This window comes from Pseudophryne corroboree, chromosome 2 (genome assembly GCF_028390025.1).
Source record: "Pseudophryne corroboree isolate aPseCor3 chromosome 2, aPseCor3.hap2, whole genome shotgun sequence".
Taxonomy (NCBI): Eukaryota; Metazoa; Chordata; class Amphibia; order Anura; family Myobatrachidae; genus Pseudophryne; species Pseudophryne corroboree.
Window position 1 is genome coordinate 790,632,998 of NC_086445.1, and position 18,809 is coordinate 790,651,806.

General features: G+C 44.2%; 1 protein-coding gene across 2 annotated transcripts in view; it reads right to left on the reverse strand.

Moving 5' to 3' along the window:
* The window catches only part of RPGR (retinitis pigmentosa GTPase regulator), a 309,545-nt gene that overhangs the window by 35,033 nt on the left and 255,703 nt on the right, over window positions 1-18,809 (reverse strand). For both annotated transcript variants that reach the window (XM_063955571.1, XM_063955570.1), the window contains exon 14: window positions 6,622-6,786. In XM_063955571.1, the coding sequence (XP_063811641.1) occupies window positions 6,622-6,786 (165 nt within the window). The remainder of the gene's footprint in view (window positions 1-6,621; window positions 6,787-18,809) is intronic.

Genomic DNA, 18,809 nt, shown 5'->3' on the forward strand with positions numbered 1-18,809 from the left:
ATCAGTATGCAAAGTGGACCCATTTTCCCATAGACTATAATGGGCCCGTTAATTTAGACCCACCATGGGTTCCGACGCTTGCCATGAGCCTTGTGGGGGTCACAGAAACTTGGGGTTCGTACGCTCCGGTAGCCAATTGTCTCCCCTTCCATACCAACCTAGCGATGAAGGCTCCCACCTCCCATGCTGAGAGTCTCAGGTTTGAGTCCCAAAGTGCCAACCTTTTTTTTTTATATGTTCCCGTGACATTCACTTTATTATTTTTTTCTTTGTTATACATTCAATGAAAGGGTGCACACAGGTTTCACATAAATCAAAGTAAATCTGCAGCAGCGATTCATTCCACTATATACAAATACACAGCGGTAAGGAGTATAAATTAGTGTATTCCAACGCAACTAACTGAGCAACACAGTACTGTAGATCGTCGGCATTTGTGTATTGTACCTGACCTGAACTCCCTCCCTGTCCACTGCATGACCTGTTCAGGCTCCCAGGCTCCCAGGGGGGGGAAGGGCGATGGGGGTAGGGAGAGGCGGTGGAAAATACCGTGCTTTTGAAATACAAGTATTGGCGTCCGAGTCCCCTAAGGCCTAAACCAACACCAATGGGAAGGAAGTGCCAAGCTTTTTTTTTATGTGTTCCTTTAACATTCACTTTATTATTTTTTTTTTCTTTGTTATACATTCAATGGAAGGGTGCACACAGGTTTCACATAAATCAGAGTGGGCGGGGGATTTTCCTACATATAGTATACTGTTGCACATGTCTTGTAACCTGATCGGAACTCCCTCCCTGTCTACTGCATGTACTTTGCAGGCTCCCAGGGGGGAAGGGGAAAGTGGGATGGGGGTAGGGCGAGGCAGTGGAAAATACCGTGTTCAAAGAAAAGGCATAATCAAAACCATGGGGAACTTTGCGGTGTATCGTTATGTGCATAGACCTCGCTTATCCCTACCACCACTGTGTATTTTAGCTAGGGGATTGTGACGCTCCTTCAGCATTGCCCCATAGCCTGCAAAATCTGGACTGTTACTTGCTCCGCAGCCTAGGGCCTCCGTGGGGAAAGGAGTCATAGGTGGTAGCCATTTCTATCGAGTCTGCCCTGCTACAGAATTGTATGTGTACTGTACGGTGCATAGAACCTTAACAGTAGAACCGCTCCTGCAGCTTTGCCCTGGTTTATGTGAATATAAAAAAAAATAAAGTGTCTGGAAAAACTAACATGCATTCGTACTTTAGGAATCGAACCCGGGACTCTGAGTATAGGAAGCGGAACACTTCACCACTTCGCCGCAGACAGATGAATAAATCCATTGGTTTTGATTATGCTGTAATGGCTACGGGATTAGGACGCTAACATACTGTACAAAATTCCTAATCTCAAGAGGCAATAGTGAACTTCTAACATGTCCATTTGTGACAGTGTACACTACTGGTTTTATGTTGTTTTGTCTGCGGGACTTGGACGCTCACATATTCATAAAGTACTGTAGATGGATCATATACTGTATGCTGTACTATTTGCGTCTGTACCGTATATACTGTATTAAATAATGCAGCGTAATGAGTATTTACTGTATTAAATAATGCAGCGTAATGAGTATTTACTTTATGCAGCGTAATGAGACGCCTTAGTAAAGTAGTCCTTAATATATATTTCAGTATTGTATTTTACGGGAGACCACACGCATGCGCAGTGGTGATTGTAAAAAGCGACATCTGGTGGATGATCGCAGGTATTACATGTAAAGGTAACGCCAAACGCTCTGTCTACCTCCGTGCGATTAGGTACACCTCTCTGTGACTAGGCGCGCCTCCCTACGCCCCGGTACGCTGCGTATGCTCGATCGGGACAAACGCCTCAGCCAGTCAAGATAAAGGTGGCTACATCTGTAAATTACAGTTACCATGTAAACTACAATAAAATACAGATGCAAATACAACATATCAATTACGTCCGATTAAATACAACATCCGTGTTCTTCCCCTTTAGTAAAACATCAAATGGGAATTTGCTATCTTAATGTGTTTGCTTTGCGCAGCTTTTGCTGTTTATATGGAATGCATTTGCATGAAAACAACCTTATTCATCTCAAGGCCATCCTGGCACTTCCAGGTCTGGGCTATTTGTACCTGGCACCCCTCTCAGCACCACTGATTGTTCTTGGCCAGTGCTCATCAAGAACATATGGAGAAAGGTGTAAACTCCAAATGCATTACAATCTACATTGGCATAGGTGCGTAACAAAATGTTTGTGAGCATGTGCAGTAAAAAAGAAGGAACATTTGTGCCAAAAAATGTATAAACTGCTTACACCAAATGTCCGTTTCACCATCTGTAATGTATAAACATATTTCTTCAAGGGCTGTTTTGTATTTTAACCACTATAAGCAAAATGAGCAGCGCCTTAACCAATTCTGTAGTTCAAAAACCCAACTCTTGTATCAAAATAACACTGTTTAATAAAAATATACTGCTCAAAAAAATAAAGGGAACATTAAATAACACATCCTAGATCTGAACGAATGAAATATTCTTATTAAATACTTTGTTCTTTACATAGTTGAATGTGCTGACAACAAAATCACACAAAAATTGTCAATGGAAATCAAATTTATTAACCCATGGAGGTCTGGATTTGGAGTCACACTCAAAATTAAAGTGGAAAAACACACTACAGGCTGATCCAACTTTGATATAATGTCCTTAAAACAAGTCAAAATGAGGCTCAGTAGTGTGTGTGGCCTCCACATGCCTGTATGACCTCCCTACAATGCCTGGGCATGCTCCTGATGAGGTGGCAGATGGTCTCCTGAGGGATCTCCTCCCAGATCTGGACTAAGGCATCCGCCAACTCCTGGCCAGTCTGTGGTGCAACGTGTCGTTGGTGGATGGAGCGAGACATGATGTCCCAGATGTGCTCAATTGGATTCAGGTCTGGGGAACGGGCGGGCCAGTCCATAGCATCAATGCCTTCGTCTTGCAGGAACTGCTGACACACTCCAGCCACATGAGGTCTAGCATTGTCTTGCATTAGGAGGAACCCAGGGCCAACCGCACCAGCATATGGTCTCACAAGGGGTCTGAGGATCTCATTTCGGCACCTAATGGCATTCAGGCTACCTCTGGCGAGCACATGGAGGGCTGTGCAGCCCCCCAAAAGAAATGCCACCCCACACCATTACTGACCCACTGCCAAACCGGTCATGCTGGAGGATGTTGCAGGCAGCAGAACATTCTCCTTGGCGTCTCCAGACTCTGTCATGTCTGTCACATGTGCTCAGTGAGAACCTGCTTTCATCTGTGAAGAGCACAGGGCGCCAGTGGCGAATTTGCCAATCTTGGTGTTCTCTGGCAAATGTCCTGCACGGTATTGGGTTGTAAGCACAACCCCCACCTGTGGACGTCGGGCCCTCATACCACCCTCATGGAGTCTGTTTCTGATCGTTTGAGTAGACACATGCACATTTGTGGCTTGCTGGAGGTCATTTTGCAGGGCTCTGGCAGTGCTCCTCCTGTTCCTCCTTGCACAAAGGCGGCGGTAGCAGTCCTGCTGCCGAGTTGTTGCCCTCCTACGGCCTCCTCCACGTCTCCTGATGTACTGGCCTGTCTCCTGGTAGCGCCTCCATGCTCTGGACACTACGCTGACAGACACAGCAAACCTTCTTGCCACAGCTCGCATTGATGTGCCATCCTGGATGAGCTGCACTACCTGAGCCATTTGTGTGGGTTGTAGACTCCGTCTCATGCTACCACTAGAGTGAAAGCACCGCCAGCTTTCAAAAGTGACCAAAACATCAGCCATAAAGCATTGAGCTGAGAAGTGGTCTGTGGTCACCACCTGCATAACAACTCCTTTATTGGGGGTGTCTTGCTAATTGCCTATAATTTCCACCTGTTGTCTATTCCATTTGCACAACAGCATGTGAAATTGATAGTCAATCAGTGTTGCTTCCTAAGTGGACAGTTTTATTTCACAGAAGTGTGACTGACTTGGAGTTACATTGTGTTGTTTAAGTGTTACCTTTATTTTTTTGAGCAGTGTAAATAAAAAACAAATCAGTTACATAGACAATAAACAGTAAAATATTGTTGGATAGAGCCATATTAATGTTGCATAAAAATAAGAAAAAACATATGCATAAAGTGTCCTACTTGTGAAGCAAAATATCTGGCCTGTGTTACTTAGTGCCCCAGTGGGTCCGCTGGTGGCGTGAATAGTCCACAGCGCCAAATGATGGTCAAACAATAGTGAAAGGCACAGAATATTCCTAAAGTTCATTGGCAGATGTATATATTCAATGACTGGTATCATGAAGTTGCCAAATTAAAAGACTATACCTGTGTTCTGCCGGTCATAGGTGCTGGCTGCAATGTATAGTCTCAGGTAAAAAGTCACTCACAGATCGATCACTGCTGCAGCTGCTCTAGCTAAATCACACACCTTCTGTCACACACGAGTTCTACCATATATTTGGCTACATTCAGATAAATGTGTGTAAACGGCTAGCAGAAATTAAGTGCAGGCAAAGTCACTGTGTGTGCTGAAGGTCCACTGATAGATGCCGCCCCATAGGAGGTCTCTGTGAGGGGTCCCCGCTGTGTGCTGAGGGCTCAGGAAGCTGTTGGTGCGGGAGCCTCTTTCTGTGTGTCTGTGATGACTGCCTCTCAGTGGAAGGTCTCTATGAGAGACTTCTGCTGCTGGCTGAGTAGCTTAACCCACTGGGAGTGCTGGAACCTTTTTTCCAATCTCTTGTGCACTCACTGGATTCAATAAGCTTTAGATGTCACAATAGGGTAGAAGTGGGGAACCTTTGGCCATCCAGCTGTTGTTGAACTACACATACCAGCATGCCTTGCTACAGTTTTGCTATTAGGCCATGCTTAAACTGTTGCAGGGCATGCTAGGACGTGTAGTTTAATAACAGCTGGAGGGCCGTAGGTTCCCCATCCCTGCAATAGGGAATGCAGTGCAGTACAGAGAATCAGCTCTATCCAATGTCCCTTAACCAGTTTCTCTCTCCCTTGAGAGTTTCATCAGCAGATGATTTTTATTTTTATTAAACAGTGTTCTTTTAATACGAGTCGGATTTTTGAACTACAGAATGGGTTAAGGCGCTGCTCATTAAGCTTATAGTGGTTAATAGCATTTTTTCTAATGGGGAATTGGTTTAACCCCAAGCTGGCAGACTTCCCATTTTCAGAAAACACGGATTGGGTGTGCTGTATCCATTCTTCTTATGCGGTTTTGTTTTTGTCTGAACTATTTACAACCACTTTGAACTGAAATGAAACACAGGCTGATTCTCAGTTGGGAGCAATGCAGACAAAGGAATTACATTTTCACCTTGGCGAAACCATGTTGCACTGCCATGTGAGACAGGCATAAAATGTGTAGAAAGATTTAGAGGTCTATTTATTAACATTTTTACTAAAATAATGTGAAAAAGGGTGTTTTCACACCCTTTTCACATTATTTTAGTATCACCTAAAATGTATTAAAAGGCATTTGGAGCAGTTTTCATGAAAAACTGCTCCAAACCCTTTAATTCCCTTTTTTTTTAGTAACCCACATCGTATTCCCCGTACTTATAATGGGAAATGCAATCTGACCAGATTTACTAGAAAAATAAATTTGAAAAAATGTGAAAAAATACCGCAGTGTGCCCTGTGATACTCTTGCCAGCTCAGGATGGCGAGATCACAGGGCAGCACTGCGATAGGGAGGTATCTGCCCAGCTTTCTCTGCCCCTGGCAGAGAAAGCTGAGCGGGACCCGCCCACAGTGATCAGCTATGTGTGTGCGATGGACACACAAGCTGGTCAAAGTGTGAAAAAAAGAAAACAAAATAGTAAAAAGAAAAAAAAAACAATCACATGTACAGGGAGCCGGTGTCCGCTGCTCCGCTGAGCGCTGCCGGGCGCCGAGTCCCCCATATGCTGCACTGTGACCCCGGTGCAGTAAAGTGATGCTGCAAACTTTAGCAGCAGCGTACTTTACAGCACCGGGGGTCACCGCAGCACACGGGATCCGGCGCCCGGCAGCCCAGCAGAAGCAGCGCGACCGGCTCCCTGGACAGGTGAGTATATTATCCTGCGGGGAGGGGTTCCCGGTGCGCGGGGGTAGACACGACTGGTGTGGGGGGGTGTCAACCGGGCGGCGGCGGCGCATGCGCAGCAGGACATCGAGGTATTATTTATGTAAAATACCTCGATGATGCTGCGAAGAGGCATCTCAGGGACAGAGCTTGACCGCAAGCTCTGTCCCTGCATGCAATAATTGATACATCCCTGCGATGTAATCAATTATCGCAGTGTGAGTTTGGGCGATTCTATCACATGACATCCGCATCCAAGATGCAGATGGTGATTAATAGGTCCCTTAGATTTAGGAAGTGTGTGTCCTAGCTCAAGTCTAATTTGTAGGGTAAAATGAAAGATGTCCTGCATGTGTAGGCTATGTGCAAAAGCAGCCAGTACTTGTCCTACATGCACCATAAGAAAAATTAACTTGCACACCTTGCAGTCAGCGCAACATAGTTTGTACATGTGCAAAGTTACTTCTTCTCTTTTTGCTGCCTACTCTGAACCAGCCCCTGAGAGACAGATGTGACATACCTGTATTGGTGGTGTCACTGGTGTATCAGGTTTGCTTTCCTGTGTGTTCAGCTCATTCTTTTCTGCTGTTGGATTATCTGCATCATCTTCATCTTCTTCCTCATCCTCTTCTCCATCTTCCTCCTCATCTCCGTCCTCCTCCTCAGATTCTTCATCTTTATTAGTCTCCAAAGAAATACAAAAGGACATTTTTAAATCACTGATTAAAGTTACAATCCCACTCAGCTCACTGCCATACCACAAGAGGTATCTACAGTAAGTGGCTCATCATGTCTGGACATTTAGGTGTCAGTTTGTTATTATTTTTTGCTGCTATCAAAACACATTGTTGAAACTGTTAAATGTAAAAAGGGCTAAAGGAGGATAAGCACATAGCTACATACAGTATGAGGCTCTGTCATTGGGATAAAGCTGTTACTGTGGTAATGTAACTGTATATGGTGGTCATGTACAAATGTGTCCTCATACATGGGCGCCGATTACAGTTAATTTAATTTATACACATTATTCGATAGCTGACATTAAACTCGTTTATAATGCAACTAGCGTTACCCCTGGCTACTAGCGTTACACACCCCTGGTAACAAGCATTTCCCCTGGCAACGAGCATGATACCTGTCCCAGTGCATGAAACCCCTGGCAAAGAGCATGTATCCCAGATCAAGAAACCCCTGGCAACGAGCAAGACACCCAACGCGTGAATCCCTTGACAACGAGCAGGTAATTTAAAAGTAATTAGAAGCTTTAATGTATCACGGGCATTGCGGTGTGTGACATAATATGGTGCAAGGGGCATTACTGTGTGGGGCTTAATAGGGTGTAATTATTATTTTTCCCTGTGGTGGCCGAGGTCTGTTGGTGCAGGGTCAAAAACTAGGGTATAAGATAATTCTTTCTTGTGAGGCCATGCCCCCTCACCGATGGGCATCACAGGCTTGAGCACCCACCAGCAAAAACATAAATTGCACCTCTGTCCTCCTACATCTTGCCTCAATAAACCATGTAGTAGCAGATACCTGGAGTTAGTGAGCTGGCAGGTCCTGTGCAACTCACTCTGTTAGTGCCGGGAGTATTTTTTGCAGAAAATGCATCTTATTCACATCGCTATGTAAATAAGATGCACAAGCAGACTCTGCGGATTAAAATGATACAGATGGAGCCACGCTAACCGTGGCTCCGTCTTTGCCTGGGCGGGCCCGGGAAGAGAACGGGGCGCGCGCATGTTGTAGACGCACACGTGCCCCTTTCAAAGTGAATGGGAGCGTCTGTGTATGCTCGGCGACATGCCTAGGCATACCACTCGCCTGCGATGTAGCCACGCTCAATTAGCGTGGCACCATCAGTACGCGGCAAGTTATATTCTGTTTGCAATCAAGCCTGTGCCTGCATATGCAATGCAGCGTTAGTGTTTTCTAAACTGTGTATGATGGCATGCAACTGTATGGGGGGACAGGGCTGCTATGATGGACTTATGGGCCCTACACACTCGGCTGCCCGATGGCCGATGCGCCGTCGGACCACGCGCGGGGGGGGGGGGGTTTGACACAGGGTGAGTGAAGTTTCGTCACTCCCCCCATCACCCAGCCCCATAGCCCTGCATGCTAATATGGACGAGATTGGCCTGCAGGTATGAACGAGCCGGCACCAACGGAGAACGAGCGCGGGGCCGCGCATCGTTCAACGGCGGTGCTACACACTGAACGATATGAACGAGTTCTCGTTCATTAATGAACGAAAATGTTCATATCGTTCAGTAAAATCTTTAAGTGTGTAGGGCCTATAAGTTATGCAATGATAGATGTATGACGGTGTTAAGTACAATGCTTTTATATGGGGTGTAAATTAATGAAGTGGGGCTCAAGAGGCATAAGCCTCTCATTACTTTTTCGCCATCTTGTACAATCTTTATACAATTTCTTTACAATACCGAGCCCTTCACCATGTAAATCTTAAAAAACGTGGCCCTTCATACCCACGAAGTTGGACTGTTTCAATGCAGAATTTTATGCTGGCACAACTGCTAGGCCCAGGTCACATAAGTGTTTAGAACTACACAGTTTTCTGGCCAGGAAGCAGCAGCATTCTAAAGCTGTGTAGGAAGAAAGGAGATGAATAAGGAATGCTTTCTGATGTGTTTTGACAGCAGAATTGCTATGTTATTTCAGGGGAACAGTGTCCCATATTCACTTTCATGTTACACAGCCACGCTTCTTAACGCTGCACTTTCCTGCACAGAAAATCTCTGCAATTCCAATGTGTAATGCAGTGGTTCTCAAACTGTGTGCCGTGGCACCCTTGGTTGCCTTGGAGCACTTGCAGGGGTGCCTTGGGTTGGTGGTCCAGGACCAATTCAAATTAATTATGGTCAATGTAATCAGCAAAACCAGTGCTGGTGGCTGTCAATCATAAATATGTGGCCAAACAGAAGCAAATCTTGTCCCTCACCACACAATTGAACCTAAGGATGACATATAAACACAATTTACTTAATTTAATATTTCTTTCTAAATTTCTAAATAAGAAACTTTGGGGCCAGGGTGCTGTGAAAATAATTCTGGAACTCTAGGGTGCCGTGATTTAAAAAAGTTTGGTAACCACTGGTGTATTGTGTTCCTACTTCCTAACTAAATAGGCTGTTGGTTAAGGCCCTCATTCCGAGTTGATCGCTCACTAGCTGCTTTTAGCAGCACTGCAAATGCTAGCCCGCCGCCCTCTGGGAGTGTATCTTAGCTTAGCAGAAGTGCGTACGAAAGGTTAACAGAACAGTGCTGATTTTTTTTCAAGCAGTTTCAGAGTAGCTTCAGACCTACTCCTTCATTGCGATCACTTCAGTCTGTTTAGTTCCTGTTTTGACGTCACAAACACGCCCTGCGTTCGGTCAGCCACTCCCCCATTTCCCCAGGCACACCTGTGTTTTCACCTGACACGCCTGCGTTTTTTAGCACACTCCCGGAAAACGGTCAGTTACCACCCAGAAACACCCACTTCCTTTCAATCAATCACAGATCAACAGTGACGGAAAAGAGTCGCTAGACCTTGTGTAAAACTGCGTAGTTTTGTGTGAAAGTACGTCGCGCGTGCGCACTGCAGCCCGTACGCATGCGCAGTTTTGCCGTTTTTTTACCTGATCGCTGCGCTGCGAAAATCGGCAGCGAGCGATTAACTCGGAATGACCCCCTAAGAGAGGTATCTTTTGGCTTGATATTTTCCAATTAAAGCAAATTCTGATATATTATGATATTTACACTTTGATACAGCGACAAAATGCAAAAGGAAATGCCATACAGATGAATGGGGAACAGAGATATAAACACAATGTTATGTAGGCACTTTGAATTGTGTCTGATATTTAAAGCAGCTGGGTTTGCAATATATTTCTCAATATTTAGATGCTATTATATATGTGCCACAAATAGTTGTGAAGAGTACAAAAATGGCACCTATAGCATATTAAACATAAAAGGCAATTTTCAAAACAGTGGTAGGTTTTAGCAATAAAACATCCACTTGACAGATCACAATGTAGTGGTGTAAGAGCTACTATCACAATACTTGATAAGTATGTACAACCTTTACAAATATATAAGTTTTAATAGATGATATTATTTATAAAAAAATCTAGAAGAAATACAGTATATGGGTAGGGGAGGGGAAGGTGCTGAACTATGCATATTAGTCTACAGCATCCTTATGAGGTGCTTTTTTTATAAGCACAAATTAAAATAAGGTTCCATCAGGGGCCATAGCTAGGGGTCTGGTGACAGTGCCAACGATGTGGGCACAGGGTCTAGAGTAGTGGTCTCCAACATTAATTGGGGAGTAAGCTACTTTTGGAAAATAAAACCTCTAAAGGAGCTCCCCCCAACGCGCGTGCATTCCTGCAAAAGTGGGTGTGGCCTAACAAAACTGGGTGTGTCCTCACAACTACAAGTAATGCCCCCCTCTGCGTAGTGCCAGATACACAAATAATGCCCCTCAGCAGTGCCAGATACACAAATAATGCCCCTCAGCAGTTCCAGATATACAAATAATGCCCCCAACAGTGCCAGATACACAAATAATGCCCCCCAGCAGTGCCAGATACAAAGACCCCACCAGTGCCAGATACAATTCCCCCTGCAGCGCCAGATAAAATGCCCCCCCCACAGTGTCTGATACAGTGCCCCCCACACAGTGCTAACCCTTGCTGGCTTCTTCTATGCCGCCGGTGCTGCTCCTCCTGTATGAGGGATGGAAGGGGAGGAGAGTGCAGCGCGCGCCTCTCCTGTGAAGTCCGGAGAGCGGCTGCAGTGAGGGTGACAGTGTCTCCAGCGGCGGCGGGCATTTAAAATATGGTGCAGGTAAGTGAGCCAATCAAAACTTGCGGTCCGGCAGCCAATCAGGTGCCGCCACTGCCGGTCCACGAGCTCTGATTGGCTGACGGCCGGCACCATATTAAAAATGAAGGGAGGAGGAGTGCCAGGTGAGCTACCGGTAGCTCGTGAGCTATGGGTTGGAGATCACTGGTCTAGAGGGTGGAACCATCGCTGCCCCATGGCACCTGCATTTGGGCTGCAATGTACATGGACATCGCCCTGCAGCATGTAGTTGTTTGGAGCATCCTTTGGACACTCTGGGAATGCACTCTGCAGCCGGAAGAACCATCCAGAGCTCATTATTCTTCTTCTAGGTCCCAGCACTCCAGCCAACTCAGTGTGACGTTATGACAGCACATGTGTGGGGCCAGCACAGGACAGAACACTACCCTGTTATGGCATTTTTTCCATCTATGAAAGGCACATTTTGACAATGTCATCTGTGATGAATAAATATATAAAGTTATTGTGAATAAATATAAAAGGGACTTTGGACCAGCTGTTTAAAGTCCAGTGACAACAGTGACTGGGTGTAATCAGGAATTTTATTTAAATAATGCATTTTACCTGGCCAACCATTACAACTTTCAGCATGCCACTTCAAGGCATGTAGCATTAAAACTGTGGGGGTAATTCAGACCTGATCGTAGCAGCAAATTTGGTAGCAGTAGGGCATAACCATGTGAACTGCAGGGAAGGGGGGGGGGGGGGGCAGATATAACATGTGCAGAGAGAGTTACATTTGGGTGGGGTGTGTTCAAACTGAAATCTAAATTGCAGTGTAAAAATAAAGCCGCCAGTATTTACCCTGCACAGAAACAAAATAACCCACCCAAATCTAACTCTCTCTGCAAATGTTATATCTGCCACACCTGCAGTGCACATGGTTGTGCCCAACTGCTAACAAATTTGCTGCTGCGATCAGGTCTGAATTACCCCCTGTGTTGGGATACAATCTCCGGTAGTTTGGGATCTACATAGTCACTGTCTACATAGTCACTGTCGACATAGTGTCCGTAGACCTAGTGTATATATCTCCATAAAATGTATCCATCACGTGCACTGCATGGAGGTAACCATTTTGTGAGCTGAACCAATACTTATGAGACTGTAGCCTATAGAATCATCACTGCAGCGAAAAGTGAAAGGGAACACATTGATTCAGTGCCGACAACTTACTAAATAGATTACATTCTTAAAATGAAACAATAAATTAAAAACTGTAATAATATGATGGCACCAGCGGCGGCTCCTTGCTGCCTTGTCCCAGCACCTGTACAATGTAGTTGATAGACGCCGGGACCGGCACATACATAGTGGAGGCGACGGTAAATGGGACTGTCTGTACTGTTGTGACTGGCAGGTAGAACTTCCAATAGGAAGTCACTGCCAGTCACATTGAAGCCAGTGCAGTCTCATGGACTGCATCTGGCTCACTGACATAAGCTGAGGTGGCGGATTTTACTGGGTGGGCTGCAGTCATGCAGCCCATAGGTAAAATCCACCACTGGATGGTACTATGTAAAGGTAAAAAAAATGGTTGCAGTAAGAAATTAGATCATGGCGGCTTTCAGTGATGAACAATTAGGTTAGCAAAGAAACGACTGCTGCTATTAATGCCCTAGAAAATAAAGAAAGCTTGTACTAACCTGCAACGTTACCAACTTATCACTGTCCATTAGCTAAAGCTAGACAGCAACAGTCAGCATCAGGCACATACAGTACATACAAAATGTGGAAATCAATAAGGCAATAAAGCGGGAAAAATCTTTACAAAGAACACACTGCAGATTGCTGTCTATGGTTGGGAACTTGTTACCATTCTTGATACAATAAGAGCTGAAAATAAGGAATGAGATATACCTTGGCCATGTAATAGATGAGAATTATTTTTTTCCTTTAGCAATGTGTACAGGTTTAATGTAACAACAAAACTTCCAAGTTGGTTTTGGGTTAAAACATCAGGTTAGAGCTGCTGCATGAGTTCAAAATTGTTATCCTTTAGAGACTATGTAGAGGCTACTAACATCATATATTACTGAGCCACTGTGTGAATAAGACTGATGAACATGTATGCAAATTGACAACATCAAGGTCACTACAGGTTGTGTGTGTCAATATTAAGGGTTCAAGCCTGTGCGTGGAACAGTAGCCGGTCTTTAGGTCGACAGTAAAAAGACTGACAGTCAACAGGTCGACAACTATTGATCGACTTGCATTAGGTCGACATGGTCAAAAGGTTGATATGACAATGGTCGACATGAGTTTTTCACAATTCTTTTTGTTTTTGTGACTTTTTCATACTTTACCATCCACGTGGACTACAATTGGGATTGATAAGCTGCCCAGTCCATGGCTGAAGGTTAAAAATTGACACCCCAAAAACTCTAACTTTTCATGTGTCAATATTTTTCATGCTAACTTTTTGCTTGTGTCGACCTTTTTCTCACGTGAACCGTGTACAAGTCAACCTTTTGGGATTGACCTACACACTGTCAACAGTTTTACGGTCATCCTAATGTACCATACTGCATGGAACTAACTATATGCATAAATGCCCATCTAGCACAAAGCCTCTGCACTTTCTGAAATTACCTTTATTTCCACATTATACAGGTTGAGTCTCCGATATCAGTTATTCTAAAAATAAAAATATTAATAAAAGCAAATATTTTAATAGTTGACATGTCACATGACACTGACATCATGTGATGGGTCAGATAGCATTCCCAAGACAGCCCCTCTTCATACTTATACATATTACCCTGCTTGCGGACACTGCCGGGCTCCCTTCTGTGACTATTCAATTGCACTCCATTTTTCACCCGACAGCCTTGTTAACTCCTGTTAAAGTAGTGTGTCAACCATAGGCAAACGCAGGGGGGGGGGGGGGGGTTTCAGGTTGCCCAGAAACCCCCCTCCTCTTAGCCAGTGGCTCAAATTATGACAACAATAGCAATAGTATATAATACGATTACTAGAGCTGCTGCCACATCATGCAGTGTAAGGGACAGAGCAGAGTTGCTGCAGATGCCCAGTGGTAGCAGCTTATTCTACCTAGCGTGCCGTGTGTTGATCTGAGTCCTCCATCAGTGCACTGGACCAGAGAGTAGCTACCAGGAAGAAGAGACAGGAGCCTTACCGTGAGGTGGGAGAATGTGTTCTTAGAAAGTGCACTACTGGTTCTATTATGTTTGTGTATATATGTATTATTTAAATATGTTTGCTACAGCCTATACTATTGTGTTAGATATTAATATTGTATTCCATACAGTATCCAGTGTATAGAAAGACCAATGTTTACATTAATATCCATGGTCGTTACAAGTTTCTTCTACCACTCTACTAGACTGCCACACGTGCTCCGCCAAATGGGTGATTGTCGATTGCATTTGGAACCCCCCTCTAGAAATCCTACGTTTGCCACACAGAATCCGTGAAAGTTCACGCGTGTGCTTGTTAATACAGTTGGGCAATCATTAACCTGCTATTTACTGAGGATTTTTTATTTGAGTCGCTGAGCAAGTGAAAAAAATTCCGATAGCTCCTGGCTTCGAGGATAACTGGGAAGCCCTGGGTGATCAATTAGCCTGCGGTAATTTACCATGGCTAATTGAATACTGCATACCCTCCAACATGACCCGCCCCACTAGGTACAAAATGCTCTGTTTCTGGACTTCCCTCTTAATTTATTATTGCCATCACCTGTGAAGAAACAGCTTTCTTATCCATTAACTATTTCAACACAGGTGATGGAAATCGTAAATTAAGAGGGAAGTCCAGACACAGAGCATTTTGTACCTAGTGGGCGGGTCATGTTGGAGGGTCTGATCCTGCTCTTGTATGCAATTTTTTTAATGATTAATCTACAATCTATGGCAGCTTTCAATGGAGATGCAAAGTATCATACCTATAATTACAGGATAATTGCAAATCAGAGGCTTTGTTTCCAGTTTTGAAGGGTAAAAAGTTTCTTTGAATCTGATAAAATAACACGAAGATTAAATGGCTTTACGCTCAAACGCAGAAAAAATACTACGGTAATTATTTGAGGAATCACCTGAAATAATCATCTTTCCAAGCTATGTCTGGAGTAGTAATAAAAGACTAAATTATAGCGTTCTAAGAATCCAAGGAAGTCACTTACATATTATTACATGCTTTAACAAGAAAAATATCAGCTTTGGTGGGGTCTGTACTCAGTATAACTTCTAAGTTGTCTCAAGTATTAGTTTCAGACCATCTGGTTTACTTGAGAGGCATTTTAACAGCTGCCAAACAAAACAAAGCTGATTTGTGAATCAGAAACACTTGTTACCATAGGATAAGGCAAAATGTACCATGGTTTGTTTAAAATGCATACTGTAATAAAAGAAATATATAAATAAGAAAAATAAATATCTAAAAACAGTACTATAGAGAACATGGAAATGTTTATTGGTCACAGAATCACTTTGTACCATATAACAAGTCTATTGATGCTGAATAAAGGGGTTGGGTATGCATGGCCGGCGGTCGCTCTTTGGGCACCCACAAGTGTTCCCTGTTGGTTGGCATGCCAACCGGAGGGAGATGCCGGGATCCCGGCGTCTGTATTGTGACCGGTCACATAAACGTAACCCGAATAAAGATGGAACACAAAAATGACTGATTAAAAGGAGATTTAGAAAAAGGTGCACACACTGCAGGGTGGTCTCCTGGGAATATCGGACTGCAGTGTTCTCATTCCTATAATTATAGAGCTTTCCAGTAAACTGAAATTCAATTAATTAGTCCGAAAAGTACATTACTTATTAGGACTATTAGTTCCTCATTCTATTTGAGATAATATAGTCTCTATTCCAGGCATTCCCAACCACTGTCCTCAAGGCACACCAACAGTGCAGGTTTTAGTGATATCCAGGCTGCACCCCAGATGGTTAAATCAAAATAACTGAGGTGCTAATTAAGTCACCTGTGCTCAAGCCTGGATATCACTAAAACCTGCACTATTAGTGTGCCTTGAGGACCGCGGTTGGGAATGCCTGATCTATTCACTCTCAATGCCACAATATACTCAATTGGATGTTATAATGTCACAGCATCTTTTATCAACTGATGTTCATTCAGATTTTTTATTAGCACTTACAAACAATATATGTGTGTCAGGGTGGTATACAGTGTCTATATTTGTATATTTGTATATTATCTCTAGTTTGTGCTATTTTTAGGTGTCCTCATATTAATTAATATGACTAGATTAAATATTAGGTTTTATTTTAGTTGACAAAACAAGAAGTAGCAGCACATACATACAAGATCATAAGCGGAAAAAAAAAAAAAAGTGGGAGGCTTGAATATCACTCAGTCTACACCAGTGGTCTCCGACCTTAATTGGGGTGTGAGCTACTTTCGGAAAATAAAACCTCTGAAGGAGCTCCCCCCTACCCCCAATGCGTGTGCATTCCTGCGAAAGTGGGTGTGGCCTAACAAAATTGTGTGTGGCCTCACAACTACAAGTAATGCCCCCCCCTCCGTAGTGCCAGATACACAAATAATGCCCCTCAGCAGTGCCAGATACACAAATAATGGCCCTCAGCAGTGCCAGATATACAAATAATGCCTCCCAGCAGCACCAGATACACATATAATGCCCCCAGCAGTGCCAGATACACAAATAATGCCCCCCAGCAGTGCCAGATACACAAATAATGCCCCCCAGCAGTGCCAGATACAAAGCCCCCACCAGTGCCATTTAAAATGCCCCCCGCAGCGCCAGATAAAATGCCCCCCCACAATGTCAGATACAGTGCCCCACACAGTGCTAAACCTTGCTGGCTTCTTCTACTGTGCTGCTCCTCCTGTATGAGGGACGGAAGGGGAGGAGAGCGCAGCACGCGCCTCTCCTGTGAAGTCCGGAGAGCGGCTGCGGGGAGGGTGACAGAGTCTCCGGCGGCGGGCATTTAAAATATGGTGCTGGTAAGTGAGCCCATCAAAACTAGCGGTCCGTCAGCCAATCAGGTGCCGTCACTGCCGGTCCATGAGCTCCGATTGGCTGACGGCCGGCACCATATTAAAAATGAAGGGAGGAAGAGTGCCAGTGACTGCCCAAGCCCGTGCACTCTGTGAGCTACCGAAAATACCACGGCGAGCTACCAGTAGCTCGTGAGCTACGGGTTGGAGATCACTGGTCTACACAGTATTATATAGGTGTGCATAGTAGGTTCCTCAAAGAGAAGAGGGATAAGAAAACACAAGAGTGGCTAGGAGGTATTTAATAGGTATTTGGCACATATATAAGAATCAGAGAGCATGACGCTCTTATGTAGTGGTTAGCATTACTGCCTCACATCACTCATCAGGTTCAAATCCCAGTCATAACCCACTTGTGTGGAGCAGGTATGTTCTCCTTGTGTTTGCGTGGGTTTCCGCTGGGTGCTCCGGTTTCCTCCCACACCCAAAAATCTATGCTGACTTTCTGCCCAAAATTTTTAAAAATGAACCCTAGTGTCCACAAACACTGATCCTCAAATTGTGCCAAATTGCCCCATGTAGAGAGTTACATACTTTGTAAATTGGACGCAGCAAAACACTTATCCTAAGTACCTAGTATACTATAAGCGGTACTAAGACACACAAATTTAAAAAAGTGGAGCAAAAAAGTATTCAATGTTAAAAGGCAAAGGCCTTGCCCAGCGATGCAACGATGCTGACAGCTAAGAAAGCGGTCGCAGCGGCGACCGCAAGAAGATTGACAGCAGGTAGGCGCTCTTGGGCGTCAACTGACCGTTTGAAGCCGTTTTCGGGGCGTGGTAAGAAAAACGCAGGCGTGTCCAGGTGAACGAAGGGCGGATGTCTGACGTCAAAGCCGTGACCATCATCGCTGGACCCATCGCACAGGGTAAGTATGTCCAGGGCTGGTCTTGTTTTGTGTTAAACTTTTTTAGCATAGCAGGGCTGCACAAGCGATCGCAGCCCTGCTATGCTAAAATACACTCCCCGATAGGCGGAGATTAGTTGATCGCACCAGCAGCAAAAAGTTGCTTGGTGCGATCAACTCGGAATGAGGGCCTTTATACAAATTCCTACGCACTTAGAATACATATAAAGATGCAAAATTGAGAATAAAAGCAACAAAATTGAAGATAAAATACACAGCATGGGACTCGGGTGTCTCGCACCAACAAAAAGTATAGTTGTACAAGGACACATCTGTATATACGTGTGTACATATGGTAGTGAAGATACATTGCATACAGTATACTCCACTGGGGCTGGGACTGATGAGAATGATTTAAAATTCTTTGTAAAATGCTGTGAAATAAGTGTGCACAATATAAATAAAATTCCCAGTAAAGCTCATGGGTACAGGTTAGTCTGTAAAAGGCAAATGGATTCATAAATCTATGTTTTTGAGTCTCTTGTGGTTCGGACAAGCTGCTGTACTGTATAGGTGACCAGCCTCTGGATACAGTTCTATATACAAAATTTCCGTACCGCGCTCAATCCTATATGATAATTTATGAATAAATTATATAGTAATATCAATAGTAGCCCATATTTTAACTGAAATCTAGATCTATGAACTCTACACTGTTTTTGCTGTATTTGGTTGTGAATTTAAGGTTATTATCGTTATTATCGTTATTGTCCATGTCTTGCAGAAAATTGATCAGTGTCTGTTCCTCACCTCTCCATACGAAGAACAGATCATCTATATACCTTGTCCAGAGCATGACATTCTCCCCAAGCTTTGGATTGGACAATATGAATTTGTCCTCCCACCAACTCATGAAGAGGTTGGCGTAGCTTGGGGCGAATCTCGTGCCCATCGCTGTTCCTGTGGTCTGCAAG